This window comes from Catharus ustulatus, chromosome 3 (genome assembly GCF_009819885.2).
Source record: "Catharus ustulatus isolate bCatUst1 chromosome 3, bCatUst1.pri.v2, whole genome shotgun sequence".
Classification (NCBI taxonomy): domain Eukaryota; kingdom Metazoa; phylum Chordata; class Aves; order Passeriformes; family Turdidae; genus Catharus; species Catharus ustulatus.
The window spans coordinates 67,592,953-67,617,080 of NC_046223.1; the positions used below are offsets into that span (position 1 = coordinate 67,592,953).

General features: G+C 39.1%; 1 protein-coding gene across 9 annotated transcripts in view; it reads left to right on the top strand.

Moving 5' to 3' along the window:
• FAM184A (family with sequence similarity 184 member A) overlaps positions 1 to 24,128 on the top strand; it is a 76,148-nt gene that overhangs the window by 13,861 nt on the left and 38,159 nt on the right. For all 9 annotated transcript variants that reach the window (XM_033054235.2, XM_033054237.2, XM_033054238.2 and 6 more), the window contains exons 2-5: positions 14,633 to 15,487; positions 18,542 to 18,677; positions 21,681 to 21,862; positions 22,497 to 22,694. In XM_033054235.2, the coding sequence (XP_032910126.1) occupies positions 14,633 to 15,487; positions 18,542 to 18,677; positions 21,681 to 21,862; positions 22,497 to 22,694 (1,371 nt within the window). The remainder of the gene's footprint in view (positions 1 to 14,632; positions 15,488 to 18,541; positions 18,678 to 21,680; positions 21,863 to 22,496; positions 22,695 to 24,128) is intronic.

The following is a 24,128-nucleotide window of genomic DNA, read 5'->3' on the forward strand; positions in this document are numbered from 1 at the left end:
GTTTCTTCTTAGTATAGCTAATCACAGCCAAAACTTGAGTTCTTGATGAAGATTCTTCTTTAACTGACCCATCAGGTATGGGGAATTTTTTTTGGAAGTGAAAAATTCGGAACAGTCTTGCCTACAGAATTCTGTATGATTAATTGCTTGAAGAATAGGAGTTAACATCTCCCATTTCATGTAGAATAAAGTAAGTATTGTAAAAGATGCAAATCTGGAGAATCATTTACAATGCAAGTACTCTTAAAATAAGCTCCTTGTTTTCCAGCTGCCAAACAGAAACAAGAGTAGAAGCCTTCATTGCAATTGCATAAGACAAGTTTTTAAGACCATTCACTAGGGTGACTCTCCAGAAGATTATCTCACTGATGAAGTTTGTATTCAACTGGCTAGCCATAATAAGAAAATACAGCTGTTGAACTAAGTGTTCAGGATTCTGCTTTTACTGTATTTAATAGGATGAATAGAAAAAAGAGATGCTTTAGGACAAAGCAGAATAATTGTATGCTTTCGTCAGAGTATCAATTTTCTTGAGGGTTGGATGGAGATACTACAGTTTTCCTATTTATGTATACAAATTTTTTTTTTCTTCAATTTTTATTGAATGATTTAGAAAACTTGTGGTGGAGGGAACCGCACAAACTTTAAGTAGATGGACTAGATACTATGAGAAAAAAAGTATTTGGTCTTTTTTGGTATTGGTTTTTTTGGGGATAGGACTGGTTTTTAAGGAAATTTAGAATCGGTTACATCTCCATTGTTCTCTGTCATGTGCCTGTGAGTTTTCTCCAAGTGTGTGCTAGACAAGTAGACATTAAAGTAGATTGAAAGATGGCTGTACTTCTGGACTTTGTGGTCAGTTGTGTGAAGCCCAGTTGAGAGCTGATCACTAACAGTGTGCCCTAGAGTCCAATCTGTTTAACATCTTTGCTGTGATCTGGATGATGAGACAGTGCACACGCTCAGCAAGTTCCATAGCCAATACAGAAGTGGGACAAGGGGTTGATAAAACAGATGGGTGTGCTGCTCTTCAGAGCTGGACAGGCTGGAGGAATGCACCGCAGGAACCTCATGCAAAGGCCTATCTGGGGCAGCGCAGCAAGGACATGGTTAGAATTGACTGGCTGGAAAGAGCTGGGCACTAAAGGCCCTAGGGTCCTGACAGACACGAGCTGAACATGGGCCAGGAGTGTGCCTTTGGCAAAGAAGGTCAATGGCACACTGGACTGTGCTGGAATGAGTGTCACAGCAGTTCAAGGGAGGTGATCCCTCCCTTCTACTCTGTGCTGGTGAAACACACCTGGAGTGCTGGGTTCTAAGGCTCCCCCATTTGAGGGTCATGGATGTACTGGAGCAAGTCCAGCAAAAGGCTACTGTGTTGAGGGGACTGGACCATCTGTCATACTGGGAGAGGCTGAGAGTTGCTACTTTAGCCTGGAGAAGGGAAGGCTCAGGGGGATCTTATCAATGTGTGTACACCAGATGGTGAAGAGTAAAGAGGACTGGGCAGGCATGTTCTTAGTGGTGTCTCATGAAAACAGATGGCAATAGGCACAAACAAAAACATAAGAAAGCACACTTTTTTTTTTCTTTTTTTTTTTTTCAGTGAGGATAGTCAAATTCTGGCACAGGCTGCCCAGAGATGTTGAGTCCTTGTCTCTTGAAGACACTGAAAACCCCACCTGAGCGGTGGAACAGAATAGTCTGTTCTAGCTGACCCTGCTTTGCTCAGGGTCCAGGTTAGACTAGGTAACCTCCAGATGGGTCTTTTGACCTCAGCCTTTCTGTGATTCTGTATACATGGTGTTTCTATAATAGCTACTGTGTCGAACCTGCAAGCTATGAGTGTCAGATGTCAAAACTAATACTCCCTATTGTGTGAATACTGAGATGTAGCTAAGAATTGCAATTTTTTTCCATTGCATGATTTCCTGTAGGTTACTGGAAAGTATCCCAGTAGGCCACTACAGACTTGTCCTACATTCATCTTGGGATTGGCTTTGAAAATAAACCTGGACTTTCAACTGGTGACTGTGCCACCTTCTGCTTACTTTATGATTTTGCTTCTAAAATCTAATTTTTTTAAAAAAAACCCATGGAATTAGTGATAAGTCTTAGCATGAACATGGATTGTTTTTTTTTTAAATTGAGATTTTTTTTTCCCCAGAGGAAGGGAAGAGAAATTACTTCAAGGTAGTTTCTTTCTGGGAAAGCAGCTCAAATTCTTCTGCAGTTATTAAAAAATCCATTATTCTGGTTGGAATTTCTTTTATTTATTCTGGAAACTTAGCATCAAAACTTCCACAGGTGATTTGTAGTTAATGCCTTCTAGAAAGTAGAAAGATGCTGTAGATAAAAATACTGTGCTGGGAGTCTTGCAGTATATATTTTTCACTAATATTTCTTTCCTACATAACTGTGTACTTGCTTGGAAGGCTCCGTGCCTTTCCTTCTTTAAAGAAGTCTGGAAAGGAGAAAAACAATTATGAGCAAGCAATGGAGTTGTCTTCCAGTCTGCTTTTTAAAACACTGGTGAAGATTTCTTCTTTAATCCATTAGGGGCTGAGTGGTCTATTCTTATCTGCATGGTCTCATCTGCTGTGAGGAACCACTAGATACTTGAATTGTATAGAGTCTCCAGAAATTCTTGAGAAAATTAAGCTCAAAATAGATCAGGCATTGAGAGGAAAAGACTTACAGGCAGACTGCAAAAATGGACTTTGTTTTGGTTAGGAAGATGAAGCTGGGAGGACCTTTCCTCTGGCTTGTCATACAGTACTGCTGGTTTTTTGGGAAAACTGAATACAAAAAAATGCTTTCATCAGCTCAACACTTGAGGACTCTCCAGTAAGAATGAATAGCGTGTGTGAGTGATAATAATGCTGACTATGCCTTGCTTTCAGGTTTACAAGCAAACTAAGAACAAAAGAGATCATCTTTCTTTAGTGTCAACTTCATTTACAATTACCCAAAAGTACTTGTGACATTTTCAGGTGATGGCACTCAGAAATATTGCTTTGGATATCCTCTAGAGCAGACTTCGAAATGGAGATACTTCCTTTACTTTACATTTCTGCAGTTGTTGTTCTGTCATCCCTGGTTTCCTTTCTTCCCCCCCCTTGCCAAATAAGAGAAAAAAAATCCCTTTCATTCTAAATATTTAAAGCCAGTTCCCAATATTAGTGGGTACTTCTACAAAAATTATACTTTCCTAAAAAGCAAGACAACTCAGCTTGCGTACCCTTAGTTATTAAAAAGCTATATGTTTCTAAGCCATGTATTGAAAAATCTAAAACTAGGCAATGACCAGACATGTTTTCATCATAAATATCTAGTGAAAAATAAATGTTTAAATGTTTAAAAAGATGACACATGGTGGAAGTTAATAGGGGGTTAGATTTGAAGGTGAAATAGATTACGATTTAAGAGCAACTTTTTAGTCTTGAACTATAGTGGAAGTTAGCTTGAATGATAAAGCAAAGAAGTAGATTTAGAAGGAAATGGGATAATAATTTTATTAGAATTTGGATTATTTTGAGTGTTATGACTTATTCTATGTAGTACATGACTTAAATGTTTCTTTCTGGTGAAAATACAGTAGGTGAAAGTACAGATTATGATTGGAGGATAATTTAGCTCAGTTTAGTAAAAAAGGGAGACTGAAATTATAATTTAGGTCAATATAATTGCTTATGATTGAATTAGACATTACTTATAGTGGCCTTTTCAAAAAAATAATTGATTTTAGAACAAAATAGAAAAACTTAAGCTTTGCTTTCAGACAATAAATGGAATCAGCTGACTAATCTTACTCCTTGTATATGATTGGTCCTTTTCTCTCCAAATTGAGATTCTCTAAGTGTGATGGATATGTTATTGAAATATACATTGCAGAAAATTTCAACTTCTGTTCATCCTTTTAGGCTCTCATTGCTTCAATGTCAGTCATCCTTTAAGGCATTTGATCCTGCTGCAGACAACTCACTTCCTCAGTGCCATCTCTCGTATTTTGCACCAAAAGGCTGTTTTTCTTCTGTAGATAGTTTTTTCAAGGAGTAATATGACTGCTTTTTGTAAAGAAAAGGAATAACTGGTGAATTAGGAAGTGTATTTTCCTTCTAAAAATACATAGAGTGAGAGAAATTTCTGATTTACATTGATGGGAAAAAAAATTCCAGCTTTGTTAACTGTGGCTTGACTGACCATTAGGATGTAATTTGATGGTACTAAATACAGAAAATTGGAAAAGGAGATGATGAACTTACTGTAGCTAGCAGGTGATTAAAGCAGATGGAGATGGCATCTCTATTTTCTGTAATGTAGTTCTGTGACAATGCTGGTGATTTGGAATGAACAAATAATTTTTAAGTCATGGTGCTGAAGTAGTCTTGGAAGCATTGTAAATAACTGCTACGTTTTGGTAACATTTGTATAATAGAGCTCTCCTTATCAGTTAAGCAGGTGTGAGGTTTAGCATCACTCAACTTGATTTACAAGTATGGTTGAGTTTAAAAATAAGGGTTTCTACGGCCATTACAAAATATTTAAGCTGTTTTCTGCTAGAATTTGTTTCCGTTCTAACTAACTTTTGCAGTAGTTTCTAAACATTTTTCACTCTTTCACAACAGTCTTCAATGTGTTCTTGTGTTATATTGAAGCCTATCATCATGAAAATATTTTTGATGTCATAATGAGATTGAAACTTATGTTGAACTCTATTTTAACTTATTCTGTAAGCTGGTTTTACACTTTGTCACAGAAAATAAACTTATGTGCAGCTAACAAAACTAAGTGTCTCAGTTACACAGGTGATATATTGCTTAGAAGTGGTTCTGTTTGAGAACAGTACAACATAAATGTATGCAACTGGATTGCTGAACCCTGCAAACTTATGTAACTCCATTAGAGACAGCAATGCCAGTGTTAGAACAGCTGAGCATTTCTCTCAGAAATAGATGTCGTGTTGTAGCCAAGTGGGGGATTAAGTGCCAGATCATACAAAGCACTAATGGTGATGTCTCCCCTAATCTGGTTTATAGTAAAGGGTTGCACTTCGCTTCTATCCAGCTGCTTCTTGACTTTCTGTTAAGATCTTCAAGCCTACTTCTCTCCTCCTGGAAAAATTATTTCTGTTCTGGCTTAAACATATAATTTTAAGGTATTCTATTCCTGAAAATTATTTAATTCAATCTGGACACTTACCTGTCCGTCTGCAGCATTCTTTAATGGCCATCTTGGCCACTATCTAGAGATGTCTAGTGTTACTCAGCTGCATACCCACCCCAACTCTCATAGTCCTCTGATATTACCTTGATATACCTCTTCCTATTTAATCAGTATTTCTTGTTTGCTTGACATCACGACTGCTTGTTTTGCACCTCAATTTTTGCTTCTGCTAAAGCTATTCCGAAGGTTGCATCATATTTCATAGAGGCATAAAGTCATTAATGTGGGGAAAAGCATCCAAGATTGACCAAACACCATCATATCAACCACACTAAGAGCCACGTCCTGTTCTCTCTTGAGCACTTCTGGGGACGGTGACTCCACCACTTCCCTGAGCAGGCCATTTCCATTCTTGACAACTCTCTCAGTGAGAAATTCCTTCTGATTTGGGTGGTGCAGCATTGTATCTGTCTGTCACCCCTTAGCCAGGTCATGATTCTTTTAAAAGCCTTTTTAAAGTGAACTGTATTTTTCTTCCTTTTTCCTCTATGTTTTATTTTATTTTGATACATATTTGTAAGAGATATCTGTTCTTTTTCTTCCTCAGAAAATGGGGTACAGTTATTAGATTCTTTGTTCCATTATAATTTGTTGTGATGGGGAAAATATCCCACTTTTCCCTTTTCTGCAGCACATCCAAAATAACCAAAAAAAGGATTTTTCTTCTACCCATGTCAGGATCCCATCTGTCCCTGTATCCAGTATTATATTTATTCTGCTTAATGGAATGGGATTGCTCCCAAATCTTTCTGACATTCTCACATATGTGCTGATGCCTCTGTCAAATCCCCTTTTGTCCTGCTATGGTTACATTTCACTGGTGAGACCCAGTCTTGGAAGCTTCTAGAGCACAAGGAGCAACAGGGCCTGGTTGCTCACTTGACCTCTTCTTGGTTCTTCACTACTGATTGCTAAAATCTCTTGTTGGATCACAAACTGTTGTGTCCTGGCCCTGAGGCCTTAGGTTTAAGCTGCTCTTGACTGCCCGGCTTCAGAACTTGTGAATTCCATTCTCATGTTGCTGCTCAGTGTGTTGGGCTATCAGAAGAGGGGCAGGTAACGTACTCCTCTTGCTGAATCTGATTAGAGTGCTCTGTTGCTGTAGCTTTTACCTGCTGCCATGATTTTGATTTGTGCTACCTGATTGATAAAGGCTATTCCTGTTCCTGACAAAGTGCATATTTCCAAGGTAGGCTGTGGTAGTATAAATCTCCTGATGAGCTCCCAGAAAGCCTCTCATTTGCTGTCTGGTACAACTCTAGGGGAAGGAGAAAGGCCACAGTGAATGAAAGACATTCAGCTACGCCGCCCACTCTGTCCCTGTGTCGAGGCATGCTCTGCACCTCTTCTTTGAATGAGGACATCTCCTGCCCCACAATTAATTGGGCTGTGGCATGCCTTTTTCAGATAATTAAATTTTAAGGTACAGGCACTGTAATAATTTATAAACATGCTGAGCTGTAAATGCAAGCAGATCTTTTAAGCCAGTAGGATTTTCAGACAATTCAAGAGAGTTAATATTTCAGTGTGGGCTGTACACAAATAAACAAAACTCAGGAAGGACTATAGGTCTAGTTAAACATGATACTGATCTGTGCTTGGCAGTTCTGAAAGTAGAAATGGATTATCAGCACATCAGATTGCAGGTACAGTAATTTCACAACTAGAAGGCGCGCCCTTTTGACTAAAATTTTCCCCTGAACCTGGAAGTGTGTCTGATAGTCCGGCGTACCTTATATAATGGACAAAGTTCAGAAATTTGCCAACCCGGAAGTGCGAACCATGAACGCCCCGAGCCGCAGAAGCCATACCCCGCCCCCCAAGCCGCCGCAGTCCCGGTGCTGTGAGAGCCCCGTACCCCACTGAGCCGCGGGAGCCCTGTGCCGCAAGGGGGAGGCGCAAGGGACAGGCGGCACTGCGGAGCCACAAGGGGGAACGGGGCACGGTGGTAGCGCCGAGCTGTGGGGGACAGGCGGCACAGCGGTGGCGCCGAGCTGAGCAAGGGGCGGGTGGTACAAGAGGAGCGCCGAGCCGAGCGAGGGACTGGCAGCAGGGCGGTGGCAGCGGAGCCGTGAGGGGGAACGGCATGGCAGGAGGGCTGAGCCGAGCGAGGCACAGGCGGTACGGCGGCGGCACCGAGCCGAGCGAGGGACAAGTGACCCGGTGGGAGCGCTAAGCCGAGCGAGGGAACGGCACAGCAGCTCTGCGGAGCCGCGAGGGGGAACAGCACCACAACAGAATGGAGCCGCAAGGGGGAGGTGGCCCCGCGGCTGCGCCAAACCACGCCAGCCGGCACTGGGGGCAGGCAGGAGTGCCAAGGCCCACTGCACGGGGATGGCGCTTGGGGCTGCCTTTGAAAGCCTACGCCAATCTGTGAAAAATGTTTGCACATTGAGCACCTGCCAGTTAACTCCATGATCGCAGGATTCCGTTACTAATTCGTTACTTTGTTGCACACGGCACGGATCTTTGCGGCAAAAAAAAAAGTGCACCTTATAGTCCGGTGCGCCTTATATAATGTACAAAGTTGTGAAATTTGCCGACTCCCGGAGGTGCGCCTTATAGTCCGGTGCGCCTTATGGTCGTGCAATTACTGTACTTGAGGAGCATGTATTTAGGAGCATGAAGAAAGCTCCTCTAGGTATGTGTGCCCCTGTGAGTTGTTATACCTACTATATGTAGTATTAAACATCAGGAAACCTGAAAATGAAAAAATATTTTTTTCCCTGTGTTTTATTCTCGGTGTAGATGTTGATGAGCAGTGCATGACCTTGGACTTATCCTCTTTTACAGAAAATTAAGTGTCTATCAATAAGTGTGAAAATGAAAATTTTCTTGTTATTCAAAGGTAGAACCCTAGATAGTAGTGGATATCTGTTAATGCTCAATACTTAGAGATTATGTTGAGCTTCGTAGTGTCATTCTGTAAATAAGTAATTGTAAACTAAAGTCATTAGAGATTGCTTTGGAAAACAAGTTGCTGTAGTAAAAAGAATCCAGTATTTGTGTTCAGAGTTTCTAAAGGAATAAAATACTGAATTTTATGTAGGCATAAATTGAGCTAACACATGAAGACTGTTGAGTAGCATAAAGGATATTTTAATAATTAATTTCATGTTAAAGTGTATTTTTTTAAGGAAAATAATTTCAAGTTCTTGCCCTCTGTGGATTTTATCTCAAAGAAGGACTGGTCTAGTTAGACCAGCTTTTTGAGGGGAATTGCTATTTGCAGAGAATACTCCTTTTACAGCTGCACACCATATTTGTCCCTTCCCTGTTCATTGTGCTTTTCCCCTAATGCACTGGCCCAGCTATTTAGAAAGACTTGCCATGAACCACAGAGCTGAAGAGCAAGTGTCTTCCTTCTACCTTTTCTGTGATGTCTAAGAAATCCTGGCCTAAAGTTCTAGGCTTGTTTCTGTGTTTGTTATCAGCAATACAAAGATCTTGACTGACAAACATCTATTTGTGAGATTTTTCCATAAGGAAGCAAAATATCTTTCTAGATAAATTGATGGGTTTTTTAAAATTGGGATTAAAAGAAAAAAAAAGGAAAGATGAGCATACATAGGTATTGAGGTTTGGATTTTTTTTTTTTCTATACATGTTGTAACTGTCTGTCTACTTTTGTATGTAGTAACATATTTGTAAGACTGTACTCTGTGATTGTGGTCAGCTTTTTGAAAGTCAGTTTTAAGTAGCTTTAAGTACTTTCATTCTATTCTTGTAATGTGCTAAGAATAAATTTGTCCTGTAAAACAAACTTTTCCTGGCTATTAACTTGGGTACTTTATTATATCTTAAATTGATCATAATGTGTAAATTTTAAATGCTTAAACATAACATATGTCTCATTTTATGACATTATTTGGTCAACTGGAAGAAAAGGGGAAAAAATAGTGCAATACCCATTGTACCAAGAAAAATATAATTGTTTTGGACTATCATATAGGAAACATTTCTACATAAAATTAATTGATGATAATGCTTGCAATTTTTTTGTTTCTTACTGATTTTGTAGACTGAACTTTTCTGTTTGCAATCTGCTGTACTTGTCACTGTTTCTCAGTGTGTTACTACTTCCTATGTGAAGTAATTCTTGCCTACCTAGAGAGAGCAAGAATGGGTCAGGCTCGCTGCTCCACATCTGAATCATTAGCAGGTTATGAACAAGCATTTCTTGTTGGTACTGTACTTGTGTGGTTCATTCCAGAGACAGGCAGCACTGACAAAATCTGGAGATGCCTCTGGAGGCTCTGGTGTTTCAGACTGGTGTTCAGGCAGCAGCACTCTGGGAGCACTGGGAACACAAGAGTTTACCTAAGCAAGGCTGAACACAGTACTCTGACCAAGGGACCCACACATCAAGTCTGAAATGGAGGTTTACCAAAGTCATGATTGACATTTGTGTAAGATGTGTAAGGATGTTTTTCTCTCGTAGGTATCAGCTCTTTTTTATATGTGAAATTAGAGAAAATGAACCATGCACATTTTTTGGGATATTTTCATAGAATCATAGACTATGGTTTTCTGTGCTGCAAAATAATTTGCATTCAATTCTAGAACTAAGGTGAATTACACATTTGTAATTAGAAAAACATTCTATCCTGACTAAATTGTTGGCAGGCGCAGATGACCGAAGTACACCTGACCATGTAAGGTTTGGTCAGCTTTCCAAAACACAGCATCTGGTTTGGGGTAAAAAATATTTCTCAGCCAAATGTTTATCTTTCAGCCACAAACAGTGTGGAACAGGAATTGTTGTTGTATTCCATGAAGCTCAAAACACCAAAGTTAGCCCAGGGACTGACTTGTTTCACCTTACGATGTAGAACACAACTAAACAATCCAATAATTACTGGCATTACCAAGGTTATTGCTGTTATTGATACTGACTTACTCTGTTGCAGTTCTTCAGACCAATGCACACAGTGTTTCAGTAGATTCCTCTTAATAATTATGTTACTGTTTTGTATAAAAGTATTAGCTGGCAATCTCAGTATCCTTTTAGAGAGTATGGTTCTGTCTAGCCCTCTGAAATGATATGCTGACTGAAAATACAGTAAAGCATGACTTTTTTTTTTCCTGTCATGTGATAATAATTGCTATGCACAGTTAGAGTAGAGATGGAAAAATATAAATTACTCAAATAAGCAGTTTATGGTTCTTAGTATTATGCAGTTGTACTAAAAATGCTGCTGGTCTTTTTTAAAGCATTTTAAAAAGCATTTACAAGCGTGCTTAGCAAGGCTTCATGCTCTCATTTAAGAATAGAGTGCAAAATTTGTTTTATCTACCTCCAATGTTTGCAGCCTTACTACTTTTCAATTTTCAGAAACTTACTTGAGAAGGAACTGTTAATTTTAGCTAGAACTTTAAATGTATTCATTTGCTTCAAGGTACTTCAATTTCTGTTTGCGTTTCATTGAAGTGCTGTTAAGTTGCTTTTGCTTCAGCTAGTACAGACTTTTCCCCCTGTATTCCTATATTAATACAGTGCATCAAATTCTCATGATAAAATCTGATACAACTATTCCATTTCTTTAAAAGTATTGAGGTTTATAGTAATTTGATGGAGCTGGAATTCAGGCTGCTGTAAGGCATATATTATGATGCAACATTCAGTTGCATGCATTTTATTTTTATATTTCCCATAAGATATGAATGCTCTCCATTTAGGGAATGAGTTGTGCTTGAATTTGAATTGAATTTGTTGCTGTTCAGTGCTTTTAGTAGGGAGCAAGTAAATTATGAGAATTTAAAGATATCTCCCAAATATGGCATTGCACATGGATTTATTTTTCACTTGGAGTTTTCAGTGAGGTTTCCACTGCTAAATCATAATACCCTTGAAAATGCTTTTTAATTTATACTTTCTGCAGATTGTAGTGGTGTATAACTTGAGACTGGAACACTGCCTGAAGTGAAGAACATTATGGCACTTCTGTGCACAAGGACAGGAGTCAAAGGCTGTTTTGAGTGTGGGATTTGACCTAGTGTTCTGCAATTGCTCATTATAATGACCGGATCCTGAATGCGAGATTTATTTTTTTATAGACCTTTTAAAGACCTTTTAAACTACGTTGTCCAACTCTAACTGAAACTAAGGCCTATTCGTGCAAGATAGTGCACATAACATTTAGAAAAACTCCAAACCCTCTGTTTTCAAGTCATTTTTTGTATTAATCAAGAAGTTGAACACTAGATGCCATTAAACCAACAGGAAAACAAACCTTTGGGATCCAATAGCTGATACTGTTTGTGATCAGAAGTTACTGTTGGCACCACCAAAGACAGTAAAAATATAAAAGGTTGAAACCTTGGTTGAAGAGCATTTCAGTGATAGTTGTGGTTTTGCTAATGAAATTGCAATTGGGTTAGTTGTCAATTTTTTGCAATGTTTTGGTAGAGTTTTGTGAGTCTCTGTACCATGAAACTCCTTCAGAATAGGAAATTTAATTCCATTTTTTTATCTGGGGAGGAAGAAAGCCAAAAGTGTCCTTGATACTTGCAAATACATAAGTAATACTAAAAACAAATTGCTAAACCTATGGAAAAACCTATGCTTTTTCCCCTCTTCCATTAAATAGCACATACATATGTAAAAAAAAAAAAAATTTGCATTAGAATGAGTTAGTGTTTTTTTGTAATATTTTAAAGTTAATTCCTTGTTATAAAGGAATTTATATCCTTCCATAAAGATAAGTGAGTGTAGGGGGGGGTAGGTTTCTTTACATCTAATGCTGTTTCAGAACTTTTTTCTTTTTCTTTTCTTTTTGTTTTCCTTTTCAATTGTTGTCTAAAGCCTATCCTTTTGGAATTTTGTGGCTCAGGTAACAGAATGGGGTATGTTATTTTAGGCATAAAATTTAGAATAAAGTGTCTGGACCTTTGTTCAAACAAACAAAAGACACCACAACCAAAGTCTTGAATATGTTCTTTCAGTTATGAGAACTCTTTTGAGCTTTGTAGCTCATCTGAACACTTGACTGTAGACTTTCTCTAGTGCACAGAGGCTTTTGCTTGGTGTCAGGAGAGCAATTTTGTGTCTTCTTTATATTTCCCAGCCTTGAGGGCAAGTCAGCACAACTTTCCTCTGGTGCCTGGTTCAATGCTGATGAAGGACTGGTCTAGGTTCTGGCCTCAGTGAAACAAGAAACTCCTGTGCTGCTTCTTTGCTGTTTGTTTTTGTTGCATCTTGTTATTTTTTTAAGATACACAAGTTACACAAATCAGAAGACTTTTTTTTTTTCCCAGACGTGTTTTATAGCTCTGCTGCCTGTTTATCTAGAACGTATGGGGGGAATTGCTGGAGTTCTTGAAGCAAATGATTACAGTAATTTCATGAATACAAGCCGCAGTAATTAGACAAAAATTTTGGTGGAAACCCAGAAGTGCGGCTAATATTTGGGTGCGGCTAATCTATGAACAAAAATGTGATATCTGCCCTTACCTAGTATCATACCAGTCCAGTCCCGAGCCGAAACAGTTTGAAATCCATGGTTTCCCGTTGTTCCGACGATGAACCAATCAGAGAACAGCTTATTGCCTGCCTGTGGATGGCGGCATTACTGAGGGGCGGGGGTTGTTATCGGGGTGAGTTACCTCGGCGAGTTACCTCGGCAGTTCAATAAAAGTGTGTGATATTTCTCTGTACTTTTTAAAGTGTTTTCAGTCTTGTGCGGCTACGGGGCTGGCTGGGCTCACAGGGAGAGGGCTGGGGGAGCCTCTCTCCCCGCAGGGAGAGGGATGAAGTGGGCGATCGGCTCGCAGGGAGAGGGCTGGGGGAGCCGCTCAGCCCGCAGGGAGAGGGGTAGAACGGCCACTCGCCCCACGGGGCCGCGAGGGCTACAGCGGCCACTTGGCCACGGGGCTGCAAGGGCCAGAGCGGCCGCTCACCTGGCGGGGCTGCGAGGGCTACAACGGGGCCGCTTGCCCCGCGGGGCCGCAAGGGCTAAAACGGCCGCTCCCCCCGCGGGGCTGCAAGGGCTACAACGGCCGCTCACCCCGCGGGCCACGAGGGCTACAACGGCCGCTCCCCCCGCGGGGCTGCGAGGGCCAGAGCGGCCGCTCCTGTGCCAGCACGGAGATGTGGCTCCGCTCGGAGCTCAGCTGCCTGCCCGCGTGGCTGAGCGGCTGTTTAAAGGCAACGCGGATCCATTGGGAATGCTCGCAAAATGACCACACTATTGTTCCTGTCTTTTTCGGCTTGTAAATAAAGGGTGTGTCTTTTTTCACTGGGAAACAATGTTTCCGAGGTCGGCAGTAAGCCAGTAAGCCCCGGCGATCCCGCGATTGTGTTACTAAATGACGACTTTGTGAAAGTTCGCGGCGAACTAAAGTGCGGCTAATATTCCGGGTGCGGCTTATTTATTGACAAAGACATCAATGTTGCCAACACACCGGATATGCGGCTTATACTCCGTGCGGCTTGTATTCGTGAATTTACTGTACATTAACCCCACGTATTGCATAGTTTATTCACTGATATATACAGATACAGACATGTCTGTACTTCCTAGTTAAAAACCAAGATGATGATTTATGATGTTTTGGTGTAGTTGAAACATCCCTTAGGATATATCTGGTTATCTGGTTATCTTGAAGCTTTCATTGAATACTGATGGTTTTACTGCTTTCACAGCCTTCTTGAACTGCTTAGCTCCCTGGGCTCCCCAGATTGCTGGCTACCCTGCCCTGATCTTTTCTGAATTACTAGAGCTGGGAAGTCGGTGAATTTATCTTATGAGGGACTTTAGACCTTAGGATACACAGAATGTTTACTAGGTAAGCTGTCAAAAGTGAAATTGTATCTGGGCAACCATCAAGATTACGTTCCAGAATAAATAGTGTTTGCATTTTAGATGTTTCTGAAATTAAATATTTAAGAACATGTAGCATTTGGAAAGGAGGGATCTGAGATATGGTCTTTGTTCCAGGTTAATTTCTTGTTATGATACTGTATTATTTTCCAACGGAAGACCTTGTCAATTTTTTTTTTAGTCTGTGCTTTGAACTATTTTAAATAAATTTAGTATTTTTAAATGTGCTTTTTCCCCCGGTGTATTTACAGCAACAACACGGGTGTAAAGACAACGTTTTCATTAGGAAAATTAAGAAGAACAGAAAAACTACTCTGTAAGATGTATAAGAATATCATGACTAATACCACATTTATGCAGTTACATCCTTAGTAACATTTGGTGTCTTATTTGTGTGATGAAAACAAGCCAGATTGGTGAAGTAGCTTTCAGAGTACCTAGGTATGTTTTTCTTAGGATTTGACAGATAACCAGGATGCCTTTTCTCATATAATAATAATAATAATAATAATAATAATAATAATAATAATAATAATAATAATAATAATAATAATAATAATAATAATAATATTTCATGTTTGCAGGTAATATATGCTTTGAACACTAAAAATGATGAACATGAAGCAGCTATCCAAGCCCTTAAGGATGCTCATGAAGAAGAAATCCAACAAATTCTTGCAGAGACCAGAGAGAAGATCTTGCAGTATAAAAGTAAAGTGGCAGAAGAAATGGATCTCAAGAGAAAGATTCAGGTTTTGGAAGAGTCACTGGAAGATCACAAAAAGATGAAACATCAGGCCTTGACAGAATTTGAAGCATATAAGGATAGAGTTGAAGATATGCAGCTTTGTGCAGAAGCTCAGCATGTCCAACGTGTAGTGACTATGTCAAGGGAAGTAGAAGAGATCAGAAAGAAATTTGAGGAAAGGCTACGAAGTTTCATACAGTTGCAAGTACAGTATGAGAAGGACAAGCGAACAGCTCTGGAAGACTTAAAAGCTGCCCACAGGCTTGAAATTCAAGAACTTCTGAAGACTCATCAGAATCAGAATGCTACTTTAAGTAAGGGGCAAGAAAAGCTGGAGGAATTGCATAGACTGGAGCTGGAAGACTTGAACAGTAAAGTTGAAGAGTTAAGGTTGGAAAGAAAAAAGCTCATTGAGGACTATGAAGGCAAACTCAGCAAAGCACAGTCCTTCTATGAACATGAACTTGACTCTTTGAAAAGATCTCAGCTTTTTACGGCAGAAAGTCTACATGCTTGCAAAGAGAAAGAAGTAGAGCTAAGAAAAGAATTTCAGACCCAGGAAAGTATGTTACGGAAGAATCTGGGGAAGCTTAAAACAGAATTGCAAATGGTTCAGGATGAAGCTGCCAGTCTACGGGAAAAATGCCAAAAACTTCAGGTGGCTCTTGGTACTGCAGAAAACAATGTTCAGGTGAGAATGATGATATGTTGTTCCCAAGACTGTAAATTTTCTTTTCCTATCGAGGTAGTCTTTCCATGTGGCTGTTAGGTTGAGGTTATTGGAGTGTGGAAACTTAATTTTCTATCACTCATACTTGCTTGTCATCTTCTCCAAATTATTTCATATATTTCTACTTTAAACTTAATTGTTTAATTAACAATATATTCACTACCAGCATCTGAAGTACTGCACACTCTTTCAGTATGTTACTGGGTTTGACTCAGTAGAGTTTACTCAGGTAGAATTAATTTTCTCCATAGCAGCTTGTGGGGTGCCATGTTTTGGATTTTTGTTGGAATCAGTGTTGGTAATTCAGAAATGGTTGAGTTACTGCTGAGCTGTGCTTACACAGAGTTAAGGTCTTTTTGGCTTTTCACCCCACTCTTCCAGTGAAGAGGCTCGGGGTTTACAAGGAGCTGGAATGGAGCACAGTCAGGACAGCTGACCCCACCTGACTACAGGGATATTCCATATCATAGGACATAATGCTCAGTATATAAATCTGGGGGAAGGGGTGATGATGTTTGCCTTCCCAAGTCACTGTTAAACCTGATGGAGCACTGCGTTCCTGAGGATGGCTGAATATCTGCCTGCGCATGGGAAGTGGTGAATTAATTCCTTGTTTTACTTTGCTTGTATGTATGTGGCTTTTGTTTTATCTATCAAACAGTCTTCATCTCAACCCACTAGTTTTCCCACTTTTACCCTTCCAGTTCCCTTCTCTGTCCCACTTTGGCAGCAGTGAGCAAGTGGCAGTGTCATACTTAGTTGCTTAGTGGGTTAAACTCCAACATAGTTTTATTTAGTGTGTGGGGTTGACCGGCTGCATACCAAGTGCTCACCAAAGCTGCTCTATCACCCTTCTCCTCAGCTGAGCAGAGAGACTATAATGAAAGGCTTCTGAGTTCAGATAAGAAGAGGGAGAGATCACTCATCAGTTTACCATCGTTGGCTAAACAGACTTGACTTGGAAAAAGGAATTTAATTTATTACCAATCAAATCAAAGTAGGATAATGAGACGTAAAACCAAATCTTAAAAGAGCACTTTCTCTCCACCCCTTCCTCCTTCCTGGGCTTAACTTTATTCCCAATTCTCTAACCTCTTCCCCTACATTGATGCAGGGGGATAGTGAAGAGGGACCTGCAGTCAGTTTCTTCACATGTCTTGCCTCTTCTGCAAGAGGCTTCAGGAAATGGATTTATGGAAAGCTGCAGTGAAGCTGAAACTGGTTGTATGTTGATCTTTCTTGCAGTAAAGGATTTTTGTTCCCAAGGAAGAGGAACAGTCTAATACAGTAACTGCAGCAGATTTTAAAGTCAGGTCCTACTCTGATCATTGTGGATGAGGTGGTCAAATGCATAATCTCACCACATCTGGTGTCTGTTTCATTACATGTCTTGTACAGTGTTTTTCCCAGTTCTCTCTTCTGCTTTAGTTTCTGAAATGACTCTTTACTATTTCGGTAACTTGAATTAAAAGAACTATATTTCCTTTTGAACCAGAACAATATTTTTTTTTCCTTCCTACACGGCTAGAATACATTATGCTATCTAAGATATGCTATTGTGAATCAGTACATCTGATTTGAGACACAATAAAAGTTTAGAATCATTGAACTATAGAATAATTTGGGTTGGAAGGGACATTAAACATCATCTAGCTCCAAACTCTCTGCCATGGTCTAATATACCTTTCACTAGACCAGCTTGCTTAGTCCCATCCAGCCCTGAGCACCTCTAGGGATGGGGAGTCCACAACCTTTGTGGGCAACCTGTTCTAGTGCCTCATCACCCTCATAGGAAAGAATTTCTTCATAATATCTAATCTAAAGCTATGCTACTTCAACTTAAGGCAACTCCTCCCTGTCTTATCACAACATGTGTTTGTCAAAAGTCCTTTTCCAGCTCTCTTTTTAGGCCTTCTTTAGATACTGGAAGGCTGCTCAAAGGTCTCCCCAAGAACCTTTTCTTCACCAGGCTGAGCATTCTTTCAGCCTGTCTTGATAAGAGAAGTAATCCAACCCTGATTGATTTAGTGATTGATTTAGTGGCCTCCTCTGGACTTTTTCCAATAGGTTCTTGTCTTTTTTGTGTTGGGGCCCCTGCACCTGGACAGTAGTGCAGGTGAGGTCTAAAAAAATCAGAGTAGAGGGACAGAATCACATCCTGTGATGTGCTGGCCATGTTGCTTTTGATGCGTCTCAAGACACCATTGGCTTTCTGGGCTATGAGTGCACATTGCTAAGTCATATTGAGCTTTTTGTCCCAGAGTCCTTCTCCCCAGGGCTAATCTCCACCCAGCCTGTGCTTGGGATTGTCCTGACCCAGGTACAGGACCTTGCTCTTGGCCTTGTTGAACTCAGTGAGGTTTGCACAGTCCCACCTGCCAAGGTCCCTCTGGATGACATCCCTCCCTCCAGCGTGTCGACTGCACCACTCAGCTTAATGTTGTCAGCCAACTCACTGAGGGTGCACCTGATATCACTGCCCATGTTACTGAGAAAAATGCTAAAAAGTGCTGGTCCCAATAGTGACTCCTGGGAATGTTTGATAGAAGTCATTGCCCAGCTCTCATTTTATGTATCTCCACACGTTGCTTCATTTGAGTCTGTATTAAACACTCAGAGTTGCAATGAAGTGCAAGTAAAGTAAACTGCTGTGAACACATAATGTATTCTTTAATGTGAAAAAACTATCAAATTCCAGAAACTAGTTTTTTAAAGTTGACCCCCAAACTCTGTGGACCATTTTATAGTTTTTATTTTTTCATAAACCTTTTTCAGTATTGTCACATTTGTTATGCGTTCCTGTCATGCTATGTACCCACTATCTTGTTCTTCAAGAAGTATTTTTGAAGCATTACATATAATATACAATGAATATGGCAATAATATTGGACTATTTCAGCTCTTGTGTGAATAAAGCTTGTTTGCTGAAAGATCTCTTCTGTACCTTTTAACCTAATGATCATTTAAATTGACATGATTGTATACGATGGTAACAGGTATTCGTGTTTCCTCTAGGTTCTTCAAAAACAGCTAGATGATGTGAAGGAGGAGGAGATGTCATTGTTAAGCAAACACAAAGAAGTGGAAAGCGAACTTGCAGCTGCTAGAGAGCGCTTACAGCAGCAGGCTACTGATCTTGTTCTCAAAGCCAGTATGTATGTCAGTAACTTTATCTGGAAACAAACTTCATCCCTTTATTCTAGCCTTTCCTTTTTCTGTCAACCTCATGCAGGTTTAGAATGCCTAAAGACTGTTTAATGCTTCCCATAGAATTCTCCAATAAGTTTTGGGGTTTTAAAACTTTTTGCGATCTCATGCATTGTACTAAAATTTCCTTTTTTGTATACTCATTTGTCCAAATGCTGTACTTTTTATGGCATGCACATATCTTCCAGGCCTTGGAACTGCACTTCTACAGAACAATTCTGCTCTATATCTGTTCTCCACATAGTAACTGAGCCATGCTTCCTGTTCTTTCACCTTTTTTTCAGTTGTCTTTTCTTTTTGGTGATGCTGTGGTACTTTGCTTTATACTTACTCAGAAGATTTGCAGCTTATTGAATAATAAATCCTTTAATGTTTTCTCTATAGCTGCTTTATTTGCTCCTTTGTAGTTGCTGGCATGTGGAAAGGCACAAAGAATAGCTTAAGACCTGGCTGAACACATGCAGCTTTCTTTTCCCTCTTTAGCATTGTTTCCCTAGTGTGCTCAGTAGTAGGCGTGGGCCCCAGTACTTGAACTTGGACAACTATACAATAGGTAGGGTCTTGGGCTTAAAAAGGGGCCCCTGGCTTGTCTTTAGTCTTGTTGAACTAGACCAATTATAGCAATTCCTGATTGTTTTCCACACAAATTACCACAAGCCCATGAGTAGTCTAGGCCTTATGTTGGAACAATATAGTGACCAGCAGGAGCCTAAGACTGCAAGGTCCTATTAGATGAAACAGCTAAAAGGAAAAGGCTTGCTGCTGAGAGTATTTAAAATGAGAATCTGGCCCTCCAAAAGGTGTTTTGTGACGCAGCCATAAAAAAATTCATGACTGTATGAGAGCCGTGTTCTCATACACTCTAAAACCTCTGCTGTTTCCTTCCTTAGACAGAAGCATGGGAAGGTTTCACCAGTCCACCCCAAATGTAGTGGAAATAAACACCCAGGTGGATTTTCCGTATTACTGATGGCATGGAGTCAGCTAGCCTGTGATTGAGGCCAGCCCTGGTCTCCCCTGGCACTGGGGTTTTCAGCTTTACCAACAGTCCCAGTGTGTCTGTGCTGTTGCCAAGCTCGGTGGCGCTGTCAGCAGTGCATCTTTTTTTTACAGCGCTTTGCTGCGCAACAAGAGTCAGGATCCCTGATGCAGTGCTACCACCAAGCCATTGCCATGTGGTGTAGTTGGTTGCCAGCCTGTTTGGAAATGGTTTTTGACACTGGCTCACTGCCATCTCCTTGGTTTTTAATCTCACACTGTCAGAAGCTCTTCCTCAAAGAAACGGAATTTTAATTCTGAAGTACCATAAAGAATGTTTACCTTGGTACTGCAATTTTTGAACCCTCTATTTAGTCTCCTTGGGGCATTTAAAATATTCTTCCATTTATCCTGAGATTCCTAGCTTGTAAGGAAAGTGCTGCATTTCATACCTTTTTTGTAGAGCATCAGGAGTGGGAAACCTGTCTTGTGTGTTGGTATTGCTAGGACAAAAGCTCTAGATCAGTGTGTGTATGCTTACAATGAAATATGTATGACATACTTGTATGACAAACTGAAAATTCTCCTATTATTGTTCTTCTTGTTACATTATAAAATTTTGGGTTTGAAAATACCTTTCTTAAATGGCTGAACTTTTGTAATAAGGATTTTTAAAAAATGTTACAGAACCTAAACATTCCCATCCTCCTAAGTCTTCCTTCTTCAGTTTTCAGTTTTGCAAAATAAATGTGGAATTCTTCAGGACTTAGTGCAATTAGAGGTGTGCATTTTTAATGAAGTTACTATTAATTTTGAGGTATTTTTAATTTCCAAATTTCATTATATATCTCATGGCTTTTCCCTTCACATCTGTGTCCCCAGGCAACAAAGGCTAAAACAGTTTCCTTTTTTGGCACATCTTGCTTTTAACAATAAATGGAAATGAATCATGAAGTGATTTTGTCATGTGAGAAACAGCACACACTCCACTTTCATAGGTATTCCTTAGTGACTTAAATTTAAAAGCAATGCTCTGTTATAAAACTGAACTTTCATGAAATCTGTCATTTTTGAAGCTTGTAATAAAATGGGAAGGGAAACAACAGTCTTTCCCAGAAACTGAGACTACAAAAAACAGCAGAAAATTATTCTGAGTAAACAATACCTCTCGTCTTTCAGTTGGACCAAACTAGAAGAATTCTCTTTTTCTAAACAGTCTTCTATTCACTCCAAAGCCTCTCCCAAGATAACAAATTTCACTGCTTTAGTCAATTACCTGACTGAGGAGCAGACAAGAGGAGCAGACAAATTTCTGAAGTCATAAGCCTTTGTCAACTTATGTGAAGGACAGATATTTATATTGCATAGTTTGAAATTCTTCTTCTTTATTTTTTTTAATATATAAAGAAATTAAAAGGAAGCTTCCAACCTACAAGTACTTAGATCATACTTTAGAGAGTTTTTTAATGTCTTTTAGTCATATCCCTTTAGCAAAATAAAATGTAATTACATAAATTTTACAGCAGATAAAACTGTGTTTCTCGTATGCCAGCTAAATTATGAGTTTGATAAAACAAGGACATGTTTATCTTTAGATATCAGTGTTTCACTTTCTGTTATCTATCTTATTCTAGGAGAGAAATATTCAGGTTTAGGTGGGATTAGTTTTCAGGGTTCTTAGAATTGCCTACTTCTGCTTACCTCTGGAGACAGCATGCACTTTGACCGAGGAAAATTGAAATGAAAAAGAGCCCCAGCACCAAGTGCTCTACTGTTGTTGGGCATTTTACTATGAAACTAAACAAGTGAGAAGCGGAGAGGAAGATAAGTATTGCAGTGAATAGAGAGCTTGCAAGGGAGATTCATATGCAAGCTTCCACTAGATTTGTACCATCACTGGACTATGAATGTGCACTTCAATTGCATGAAACCAATACTATGAGGTTTTAAAGAGCTGTTTTGTTTTTAGGTCACATTGGAATGCTTCAAGCTACTCAAATGACTCAAGAAGTTACAATCAGAGACTTGGAATCAGAAAAGTCTAGATTAAAGGAAAAATTGACCCAGCTGGAAGAGGAAAGAAATTTATTACAAAGCAAAACTCAGAGTCTGGATGAGCGACAAAGGCAGCAAATTCTGGCATTGGAGAAGGTTAAACAGCTTACTGGCTTTAGTTAAATAAACAAAAAACCTAGGATTCTCAGAAAAAAAATTATACTCTAATTTTTGTTTGATATGACTAGACTAGGACCAGAATGTTTGAAGTATATGTCATGTAGCAACAAAGAATGACTAATATAGAATGTAAAGTGAGATTAGAGGGAAGTCAGATGGAATATTCAAACTGCTTTGGACAATGTTTTAACAATATAATTTGATTTATGACCTTGTGTGTATATGCCTAATATCTAAATTGTCTGAGGAAGGACAAATGTGAAATGATTAAAGAACAGTTTAAAAAGACGTTTCCTGAAAATGCATTGAACGTGTTTGAAAATACTAAACAGAAATTTCTCTATAGTCTTGATACTAGATTGTTGTTTTCCCAGATTAAACAGAGGAAAAATTAGGTTTTTAGTAAGTATATATTGTTTTGCATGGATCTTTTAAAATTGCCTTTTTGGTTACTGAATCTTGTAGTCAGTGCTTAGTGTTTGCTCAATTTGTTTCATATGGAAGTTCATTTTTTGCAGATTTATGTCATCAGTAATATTTTGTATTTTTTTTTATTCCTACTGTTCATATTTTTTGCCATTGAATAGATTTCTTTTCCTGTACTTTATAGAAAGTAAATGAAGCACGGGAAACACAACGTGAATATTATGAGAAGGAGCTGGTAAAATTACAAGCAAGATTAGAAGGAGAGGCTGCACAGTTAAAGGAGGCTCATTCCAAGACCTTAGAAGAATTGGCATGGAAACACCATACTGCAATTGAGGCTGCACACAGTAATGCTAATAAGGATAAGAAGAAACTGCAGATGGTATGTTCTTATTTTCTTAGTCATCAAACAAAAAGCAACTGTTACAGTTTGCATCTTGTACTGCATGGGGTTTTTTTATGGCAGATTTAATTTGGAATTACCTGCAGTCCTCTGAAGAAACTACTTAACCTTTAGAAAAACAACAAATATCTTGGGGGAAAAAAAGCACTGTAATTTGTCTGCATACAGAAGAGAAATTTTCCATTTATACAAATGCATTTTCAAGTGTAATAGTTTTGTTTTCCTGAAGTTTGTGACCCATATTTAGAAGGGTTGGTATAGCAAGATCCGTTCTTCTTAAGGAGATGGAAGATCATATTATTCTAACATTTATTGGAAATTTTCATTGACAGTCCAGAAGTACAGAAAGGTATTTTATTAGGACTTGGCTATACGTATACTCAGAAGATGACAACAGCTGTTCTGAGCTTGGATCATAAAATTATGTACTGCACAATACCTCGCTCTCCAGCAATTATACATTTAAAACTGAAAGCTGTTGCTGTTTTTTATACTTTTTTTTTTTTTGTTTCACAAATCTGGCCTTTTCTTTCTCAGAATGAGAGGCCCATTTTTGAATTATTATTTCCTTTTCTGATTGTATGTGTGTTATACACAAATTTTGCCTTATACAGGAAATACAGGATTAAGCGTTTAATTCAAGGATTTGTTATATTTCTTTTGATGTATTCACAGGAAACATACCTGTTGGAGCCCAACACTAACTACAACCAAGGAACATGGTTGTAGTTAGTGATTTGTATCTCAGAGAGATTTGGTTTGTTTTTGTAAATTTTACTGGTATGCTGCTTCTTAGTTCAATTTTTAGTATATCCAAAATATTTTTTGTCACCCAGTAATTGAAGTAGTTCTCGCAGACAGATATGCATCTGATCTTTCAGGTTTACTTTCTTCAAAACTTTAAACATGCCTGTTATTAAGACAATGCCTGTTAGGGTTTCTGGGTATATTTTTTTTTTAATTTCAGTAAGTTGTGGGGTTCATTTTCTTTTGTTTGTTACTAAAATAATGTGGAGAATAAAACAAAAGGAGATCACAAACCTTTTTTCTTAAATCAATAAGCTAGTTTAAATAGGGAATACCTCTTTAAGTGTGGGAAATGTTAAAGGATTTTAACAAGGAAAAACTAGCTATAGAGAGATGTTAGGATCAAGATCTCAGTCAATCTCAATCACTTTGATTGTAAATCTAATCAGATTTCACTGTCTCCTCTGTCAAACCTGTCTCACTAAGCACATGTTGTGATGATCAAGTAATCCAAGGAAGAAAACAGTCAGGCTTAAATGCGGAACAGTGTTGAATTTTGTATGAGAAAGAAGCATGGTACCAGGAACCTTGGGATAGAGGACATGAGGATTCATTGGGAATGGAAGCTTGGGAAATGCATCTAGGGAATAGAAGAGAATTCAGCAG